This window comes from Perissodus microlepis, chromosome 19 (genome assembly GCF_051167445.1).
Source record: "Perissodus microlepis isolate ML-2025 ecotype Zambia chromosome 19, ASM5116744v1, whole genome shotgun sequence".
Taxonomy (NCBI): domain Eukaryota; kingdom Metazoa; phylum Chordata; class Actinopteri; order Cichliformes; family Cichlidae; genus Perissodus; species Perissodus microlepis.
In genome coordinates, this window is record NC_140479.1 from 18290537 (window position 1) to 18300281 (window position 9745).

The 9745-nt window shown below is 41.3% G+C and overlaps 2 protein-coding genes across 2 annotated transcripts in view; both read right to left on the reverse strand.

The window, feature by feature from the left end:
- sptb (spectrin, beta, erythrocytic) overlaps positions 1-1482 on the reverse strand; it is a 47842-nt gene extending 46360 nt beyond the window's left edge. The window contains exon 1 of the mRNA XM_084914530.1: positions 1167-1482. The gene's annotated coding sequence lies outside the window, so the exon portion shown is untranslated. The remainder of the gene's footprint in view (positions 1-1166) is intronic.
- A 672-nt stretch (positions 1483-2154) lies between these two features.
- The window catches only part of stard9 (StAR-related lipid transfer (START) domain containing 9), a 39811-nt gene continuing 32220 nt past the window's right edge, over positions 2155-9745 (reverse strand). Inside the window, exons 23-32 of the mRNA XM_084914527.1 lie at positions 9495-9683; positions 9188-9371; positions 8849-9013; positions 8663-8756; positions 8262-8410; positions 8020-8084; positions 7678-7880; positions 5849-5928; positions 5326-5484; positions 2155-3791 (exon numbers count right to left, since the gene is read on the reverse strand). Coding sequence (XP_084770653.1) covers positions 3690-3791; positions 5326-5484; positions 5849-5928; positions 7678-7880; positions 8020-8084; positions 8262-8410; positions 8663-8756; positions 8849-9013; positions 9188-9371; positions 9495-9683 — 1390 coding nt within the window. The 3' untranslated portion in view covers positions 2155-3689. The remainder of the gene's footprint in view (positions 3792-5325; positions 5485-5848; positions 5929-7677; positions 7881-8019; positions 8085-8261; positions 8411-8662; positions 8757-8848; positions 9014-9187; positions 9372-9494; positions 9684-9745) is intronic.

Consider the following 9745-nt stretch of genomic DNA (forward strand, 5'->3'; position numbering starts at 1 on the left):
AACAATTACTTGCTTTTTTATATATAAGAATGAATACCGAAACCAAGAGTAGAAAGGATATCAATCCATAAAACATAAGCTAAAAGAAGAAGCTCATTTCTTGTGGTCAGTGTTGTTTGGACTTCATCAGCACTGAGTTTGATCCTGCAAGAGGTTAAGATGAATCGATAATAAACTATTCCTGGAGTGTGTTTACACTGAAGTCCCTGCCTGGCCAGACAGAGCCACACATGCTCACTTGTCCTTTTAAGGGGAATAAAGCTGAACTTTCTTTGAGCAGGAAATGTGCCATATCTTTGCCTTTCAAAGGGCAGCAGACTGCTTTCAATCAAAGGTGGAAAAGGCTTTGCAAGGTGCTTTAACAAAGGGAAAACTAGCTCACATGCTACAGTGGAATGTTTTCAAGCTTTGGCAAACATAAGCGATGGAATGTAACGAAATACATATTTCTGGCGCTTTTCTTGGGTCACTTTTATAAAAAAAAAAATAACGACAGGCGTAAGAACCATGATGCAACTTTAGAGTGATCTCTCCTAATATATTGGACGTGAAACTAATATGACATCAGTAGCATTAAAGTATTACCTACATTAAAGCACCGGTATTAACATGACAGGAAGCCCACTGGAGACACCTTCTGAGTACTTGTACTTCGGAAATGTCTAAGCACACGTTTCAGTAGCATTGTGCTCCTTTAAGTGACGGAAGTATACTTGAAGTATAGCAGACTACTTTTGAGCTAAGTGTTGCTTCTTTTAGATTGGTAAATTATCTGAATAGTTCCGCAATACCTTCTGGAAAGCGCATAGTTTTGTGCGCAATCGCGCGCAATGGCCTATTTCTGCGCAAATTTATAGACGCACGCCACCCTGGCTGTTTTACAGTAAAAGAAAAATTAATAACTTGGGAATTTGTATATAGCTTTATTAAAACAATGTTTAGCGGTTTTATCAGTGAATATTATAACAATGATAAATCATCCAGAGCTTTTACGTTATTATTAAACATGACAGCCCGGATCAACAGGTACTTTGGAGGAAACTTAACCAACAAACAACTGCGAACAGTAGTCTAAATAAATGAACACGGCTCCCTTACTATTTGCACAAAGATCATTAATTAAATTTTGCAATGGCACATTAGTTCTGCCTTCAGTTTACACTTACTTGCTTCTGGTTTTTCTTCTGTCCGAAAGTGTTTATCTTTAGTCTTCTTCCTGCCAGTAACCCAGTTATAATCCCATTGACTCAGTGGAGGTCCTGGTCAGAGCGCACAGAGGTCTCCACAGCTCGAGGTGGGCACAGTCCTACACTGGGGACTAGGGAAAGGGGCTGAAGGCGCCGCGCGCTCCACGGTCATTCCCGAAAGCCAGGCGAGTGACCCACCCTGCAGAGTTAAAAATAAAGTTGGCGCATCCAGTACATGATCTGTGCGCGCAGGGGACGGACATTCCTGACAAGGGCTGGTGACTCTAAATGGCAGAGACACTTCTGATGTCCTGTGCAACGCCTCCTACCCCCACCTCAGTGCACTCCACCCCGCCCAGAAAGGGCTCTAATCGCGCACACGGCAACCACCCACCTACCTATCGAGACCCTTTCAGAAATGTCACCTCCAAGGCAGAGAAGAGAGGCCAGGACATGGCGAGTGGACACACCTGTGTGATGAAGTCAGAGTCAGAAGAAATGACATCAAAAAGGAATAAAGCTCATTTGGAAACCATTTAAGCGATATAACTGCACCGATATAATCTTATTAGAAACTTCATTAAAGATATAGTGTTTCTAACCCAGAAGCACTCGGAGAAATATGTTTGTTTGTTTTTTTAATATCACCTTTCAGTACAACAATATCCAAAAAGAATTTCAGTCAGCACTAAAGGTAAATGTTCTGCATACTACATACAAGGTAACTAAAACTGAACACACGGGAGGTTTTGATGCAACAGTTTCTGTGTCATAAAAAACAAACAAATTATTTGAAAAATGGCTAATAACAACTTATTAGCAACAAGAAGTATGGCGCTTATAATAAAATACATACATATCACACCAGAAAAACATAAATATATATATTTCTTAAGAAATAAAAAATATGCTATAAAAAAAACCCCAAGAAATTATTACAAAAAGCTGTACGGAGGTTTGTTTCAGACACTGACAATATTAAAATTGCAATCTGTAAGTCAAAATTTTGAGTTAGGCATCTCAAAATTCTGACAAATTAAAATCTTGCAATTAATTTTTCCTGCTAAAGTTTTATTTTCCTTCAACCTTCCATACAGCTCCTACTGCATTTTTCACTTGTCTCTTTTTCTTTGGTGCCTCAGGGAACAGGTTTAGTTGAACTTTACTTTCAGAGCCAACATTGTCTTTTAATGACTCCACATAACATGGCTTCATATCCAAATACACAAGACCCGGAATGTCTGAGAGCAGTCTGGCCTTTTCTCATCTTAGTTAAAAGAACTGTACACATTAAAACAACAACCTTTTTACAATCCTCTTCAATTTTACTAAATGCATAAAAGGTTTTGTGCAAGCAGCCACAAACAGCACTCCGAAAAACAGCTACATAACACATTCAACAGCATTTCAAACAGAAGGCAAGAGAAACTAAATAAATAACAGGCTTCAGAAACAAGTGGGAGGGGAAGACCTTAAAAACTCACCTCATGCAGAATCGGAGTACTGAAAACTATGAGAGCTTAACCCTGGAGCTGGATAATAGTCTCATCAACACGTTGCATGTTTGACATGAAGGCATGAACCATCATGTTCTGGTTCAAAACTGATCTGCCCTCATGCCCTTAAGAGTTGATAATAGTCAAAAGGTTCCCAACTTTCCTCTTCCTTGTTTTGCCACAAAACTTTTTTTCCCCTCGTGTTTTTCTGCAGTGAGCTGATTAACATTTGCAGCTACAAAACAACTCCTTACCATTCCTCCAGGTTTGCCTACATGGTGCTACTATAAAATACAGTATATAGCTTACATATCTTTCTTTTCCATTTTTGAGAATTGCTAAGAGATATTTGAAATTCATATTCTGCTGAATTAATCTTGTTGAATATGTGAGGAAATGCTGTAGGCACACAAATGTAGCGGGAAAAGGACTAAAGAGAAGTTTGTGAAAACTGTCTTATTTTGTTCTGTCTATCACTACACTGTGTGTTTTTTTTTTTTATGTGCATGTGCGAGGAAGCAGTCAAAGATGTACACTGGTGGATTTAAAACATTAACAGAACTGGCTGCATCTGTCAGTCAACATATAAAAGAAAGTAAACAGACAAAAATGTCACTGAGGAGGTAAAATGCCTGCTATTTATCAGGGGGATATAAGATTTAGAGGGGAAACTTAAGTGGTCTCAACCTGAAAGCACCTAAAAGCAACTGGCAATAACTGTAATGCCAAGTCATTCAATTAAAAACATCTAATCTTTGGTAAAACAGTCTTGAAAATATTCATGTGCATGTACAAATATAGAAAAACACCAATATTTTACAAAAATACCTTCATTAAGAAAAAAAAGCTGCTTCAACTTTGTGTCTGGATATAAAATGTAACAGTGCCCTTAAATAAAATCAAGTAAATAACATTTCAGGTGCAAATTCAAAAGACAGACCGACTCCGTGATGGAGAGGATCTAAGTGCTCGCTGCTAATGATGCGTCTTTGCGCGTCCCGTCGATTTACGAAGACAGGAAAACATCAAGATCGGCGATGACGGCTGCCTGTCGTCTGGCAACAGTGTTCACGAGACGGTGAGGAAAAGATGGAGTTCCTAGGTCCAGCTGAAAATAAACAGAAGAGGAAACGGAGATAACAAATGACATCCATGTAGTACAGCCTGCAAATTACACTCACCAGACACTTTGTTAGGTGCACCTTGCTAATTCTGAGCTGGACCCCATTTTCTTTGTGGAAAGAGTCAACAAGGTACTGAAAACATTCTTCAGAGATTTTTGGTTCACATTGACATGAGAGCCACGCCTCACACAGTTGCTGCAGATTTGTTAGCTGCACATCCAGTGAAACAGCCATTAGAAGATGAGGACACACTGCGATCATAAAGGCATTGATACAATCGGTACCAAGGCCTCCTGAAGTGCGTCAAGGAAATATTCCCCACACCATTACACCACCAGCCCAAACCACTGATACAGAGCAGGATGGATCCATGTTTTCATGTTGTTTACACCAACACCACCTGAATATTACAGCAGAAAATGAGATTCAAACCTGGCAACATTTTTTCATGTTTCTACAGCCCAAAGTTAGTAATTCTGTGTGAATTGTAGCCTCACTTTCCTGTTCTTAGCTGAGAGAAGAGGCACCTGTTGTGGTCTTTTGCTGCTGTACACCAGAGATGCTCTTCTGCATACCTTGGCTGCCTAAAGTGGTTATATTTGAGTTACTGTTGCCTTCCTGTCAGCTTCTGGCCACTCTCCTCTGACCTCTGGCATCAACAAGGGATTTTTACCCAGAGAACTTTTTGGACCATTCTCTGTAAACTCTTGAGATGGTTGTCTGGGAAAATTCCAGTAGATCAGCAGTTTCTGAAATACTCAAAACAGCCTGTCAGGCACCAACAACCACGGCATGTTTAAAGTCACTTAAATAACCTTTATTCCCCATCCGTTTGTAGTTCACATACCTAAATGCACAGAGTTGGTGCCATGCGATTGGCTGATAAGATATTTGCATAAATGAGTAGTTAAATAGGTATACCTAATGAAATGTCCAGTGAGAAAGTTACTCAAACACAGCAAATATGAAAATAAAATTATGTTTTCATTATAAAGATGGACTCTGAGTGAAGTCTTTGTCTGTGCTGTATCAGCTGCTCCTGTGGTAAACTTGGTGGAAGGTGAAAAAAAAAGCTTCTACTCCATGAAACTAATTTCCCTAATAGTGATAGGCCTGCCAGTGGAGAGCCATAAAGTCATCCTGCTGTTTAGATCAGCACAATCAGCCTCAATAATCAGCTCGAAAGACTGATTTACTGGAAGTTAAAATGCATAGACTTCAACTCTGCTACCGTTCTGGTGGTTGTATTGCAATACACACAACTGCGCTATTAAGTATATCTATCTAAAAGTAATATAGTGGAATATAGAAGTAATTCACTGAAAGATGTCTTTTAGGTATTTTGGCCTTTGAACTGCAGCCTCCAAAATGACCACAAAAAAAGAAACCGAACATAATAACCTTCACAAAGGTCAGATTTATTCTTCTGCTTTATGTGACCGCATTACTTTTGCACCCAGTGAAATAGGGAGTGATGCATGAGAGCCTGTGGATGTATTTCTGGCAAGCATATTTTACCTGTAGCAGGTAGATGACTCTGGTTACTTCCTTTTCATTACGTCTAACTGGTTGCAAGATCCAGCAACTGGGCAACATCTCCCCACGGATGGCGTCCACACTGGGCCGAGGGAGAGACTCCTCAAACACAGACTGCATTGCCAGCACGTGCAGGCCACCCTGCGGCAGAGAAAACAATATCAATAAAACAGGTGCTGCACTCTTTTGATCAGCCGGGAGGCAAGTGTACACCGACACCAACAACCAACAGCTGACACGATTTCCTCCACACCCACTGCCTCTGAGTCAGAGTGTTGTTTATGCTCGCTGACTTCTAAGCATGAGTAGTATCTAAATAGCATGTTTAACATTTTGTGGATGAGGAATGTCATGCTGTTAAATTGCTGTTTGCACTACAATGTAATCTGGATTTTTCTTTGTCAAGCTAAAGCGTGCAAATGCTGCACATACTCCCTGAGCCTTACACAAGAGAGATGAACAGTAATCATGCGCGCTGGCTGGTTAATGTTGAAGCTGTGCTCACCTGTTTGGACTGCGAGCTGATGCAGCAGAAATCTCGCGGCTGGCTGAGGTGACAGGTGGACGAATCTGTGAGAATGTAAACTAAACAAAAACGGAGAGATACGTGAAAATGATCAAGTATAGTCGATACAAACCTGGAAATAAAACAACTGGGGCAATGTAATAAAAGCCCAATACTGGAAATAGATTTACTACTATAGAAACAGACAAACCAAACAGCTCCTGTGCAGGGATTTTATTTGCAGTGTGATGTTTGAGCGCAAGGCTCTTTCTCAGACTTACATGACTACACTAACGAGCCTACTCATAATCTTCACAACAAACCACAAATGACATATCTCGCCTTTTTCAGACTTCCATCAGTTAAAAGGTAATTAAAAAAAATAAGGGCCTGCACAATTATCACAGTTTAAACCCCGCCAGCTAAATTGCGGGAATATCAATCTGTGAAGTGAAAGTGACAGCAAGTGCACTCCTGGTGTTCTCCTCTTATGCTTCCTGGCTGATTTCCCTCTAGTTTTCCTTTTTGCTAGTGACTGGTAGCATGAGACGGTACCTGCAGCCCCCACATGGCTTTGATAGCTTCGATGTGTCTCCCATAACGGTCTCAGGAGTGTGGAAGAGCATTAGGCCTGTACACGAGGACCTGGATCAACAAAGCAACAGGACTAGTATCTGCTCCTTTGTTTAAGGAACAGGAGGAGCAATGCCAGAGCCCTCCAACTTGTGCATGTTTATGCCCCAAACTGTCAGAAACGGACGTCACGAGGACATGACACCCGTTCGTGACACCTGTGCTTACAGCCCAGTACCATGCATATCTATAGGCAATCGCCAGAGAATACCAGAACTGGCACCGGCGCCCCCTGAGCACATATATTTTGATTATCTTCTTAGTTGTATTTCTTCCTTAAAATATTATGAGAGAGAGTGGAAAGACACACAGCAAAGGGCCTCGTGTTGGACTCAAACTCGGGCCGCTGCATCTTTATCTTCAATTCATCATCTTCAAGTCACATATAAAGAAAAACTACACTACAAACAAATCATGTACCTTCAGTACTTTCTACTACGTGTTTTAATTATCCAGCACCAATTCTGTTTAATACTGGGATACTAGACTGGTGGAAAGAAAGTTCACTAAATAAAATGTCATATTCACGATACAGTGACTTGATACTTTAGTTTAAATTCTACATGTTTGCATAAAAAAACAAAAATTGTACAAAGAATGAAAACTTGGAGAACAAGAGGCCAGCAGAAGTAAAAAAGGCCTCGTGGTGGGCTGCAGGTATTAAATGAAAACACACTGCAGGTGTGAGAACGGAGCTGGCCGCGTAATAAAACAAACTTGGCAGTGATGAATGAGACTGTGCTGAACCACGCTGTAGTACAGATAGTTAATGGATGCAGATGCGTTCGCTGAGAAGAATTTGCAGGCTCTATTAACTGCATAGCACAAAATATAAATAGTTTTGCTGTCAAGATAAAAGTGTAAATATTTTATTTTATTTTTAAGATTTGCTTTTTAGCAAAAGCACAAAGGTTTTTGCAAGGTAAACGGATTGCACAAGGTCACCTTACACAACCATAATTCATCAGTTTTTCTTTCTGAGCAATGACGTTTAAGCAGTGTTTTAGTTTCTGAACTCTCTCAGAAAATAAGCATCTTACTTTTTAGGATGATGTTTTAACTACTAGCATTATAACAAATGAATGGATAGGGAGGAATGAAGTTTCAAGAAATCTCCTTAAAATTGTGATATTCAGGATAACTCAAGATTAAATATACTGTCATTAAAACTGCTGCCTATGAGGATGTTGGCTCACCAAGCTGAGTGCTGTCATCTAGTGGTCGTGTCCACACTGAGCGGACTGACTGATTGTACATGTGGCTCTTGGACAGCTGGGAGATTAGGTTCCACAGGCTATCCGGTGGTCTGTCCAGCTCCCCAGCCCCCAGGAAACCGTGGACAGATGGGCAGGAAGAGGGTTTGTAGTATGCCTGGATTCCCCGTTCATCTCCTTGGTAACTGGGTAAAGACAGACAGAGTTCATTTTCTAATAGCACATAAATGATTTTTGTGATGCAAATTGTCTACTTGCTCAAAATGATCCTGGAGCAGGCACGGAGGAAATCGAGAAAAAGGGAGATGGTTGGAGAATGCTCACCTCCAGCCTGCTGCGGCTTTGCCCGTCACCAGGTTGCCAAAATCCCCTGAGGCAGCCAGTCGCACCTGTCGAGAAAAAAACGTCTTACTCAACTAAAAAACAAATACCAGTGAGAATAAACCCAAAATCTTTATAAAGGACAGTTAATTACTATGTGAATCTTTCAACGCAAATACAAAATACTAATTAGAATGTCTCTCCTAGAGCACGTTTTTCTACAGCTGACTTTTTGGGTATATTACCTCAGCCAGAGCTCGACCGAGAAGACTGAATGTGATGTCCTGATAGGTTGTCGATATGGAAGACGAGGAGCCGACGGATGCTGTCCGCTGGCGTGTACAGGCCGGAGATGAAGTCATCAGAGGTTCAAACCCGCTGCTCTGTTGGACGTCTAATAAATCACATGATATTATTAGCACATTTAGATACAGAGGATGTAAAGAAGACGGTAAAGAAGTGGTGACAAACCTGGGCAATAATCTCATTTATTAGTCGCCATATTTTACAAATTGCCAAAGCTTCCAAGGAAGGCAAATATAAACCCTGAAATAGCAATGATTTATCTGGACGTCTTACTGAAATAATAATTAATCATGATTGCCCAAATCTATTTGGGGTTGGTGATTAACTGTCCTGCTGTTACCCTGGGCAGACAGCCACCCTCTCTGTGTCTTCACACTCTGTGGAGCACAAATAGGAGGACGTGTCCCAACCTTCAGCCCTTCATTCTTCATGATCTGGACAGAAGAAAAGTTGAGCCTTTTTAGCTCAGTCTTAAATCTCAGTTTCATTTCAAATCTACTGTATCATGTAGCATTAATGTACAGACCTGTCCTGTTCGAACTGGTCTGTTGCCCTGCTGTAGTTGGGTGGTGTTGCCACTGTTGTACCCTGATGTTGGTCCAGAGGAAAGACTCAGACTGGATCCTGTGCACAAAGTGCTGTTGCTTATCCTTGTCCGATGCCTCAAGTCATCCTGTCCGGCACACGTCACCTAGAGTCAAGTTCATACAGACAAAACTATTTATCCAAACATTTACAACAACATCTAAATGCTGCACAGCACACAGGATCCCCTCTATAGTCACTTTTATCATGATAGGATGAAGACCCTGGAGTTCACTGGCTGGGATCTTTAATTATTCTCTGTGATATGGATCTGACTGACCTTGTCTTCCTGAGATAGGGCCTGCTGCTGTAGCCTCCTCTTCTCAAGCTCAGTCCGTTCTCGCAGTCGTTCTCGTGCCTTTGCGATCTCCGTCCTGGCTTCTTCCCGAGCTCGACCATAGTCCCGCAACAGCTGCTCAATGTCAGATGGATACTGGCTTTCTTCCCTTGGAGCATCTGGCATTCTTCAGTAAAAACAAATAAGAGCCAAATAGATTTTCTGTTTACATCACTCCTGAAAACCTAAGCAAAAAATGTGAGATTCAAGGAGCCGTTGTGCTTTGATTTTGTGAAACTCAGCATCTCACCTGGCGCTCTCTATCACTTCTTGCCGAAGCCTTTGAAGATGCTCTTTGTGCCGACTGGGCATTGCAATAGATGCAGCCTCCTGAGGACGGAGGCGAGGGTGCTTGCTTGGACTCAGGCTACGAGTTCTCCGGTAAGTCTGAAGGCGCTCCTCCCTCTCCTGCCTCAAACCCTCAATACTCCTGCGATGCCTGAGGGATCCAATTTAAAAAACAGTAATGTCAATGAAGTCTAAGAGAAGACCAGTTTTAGA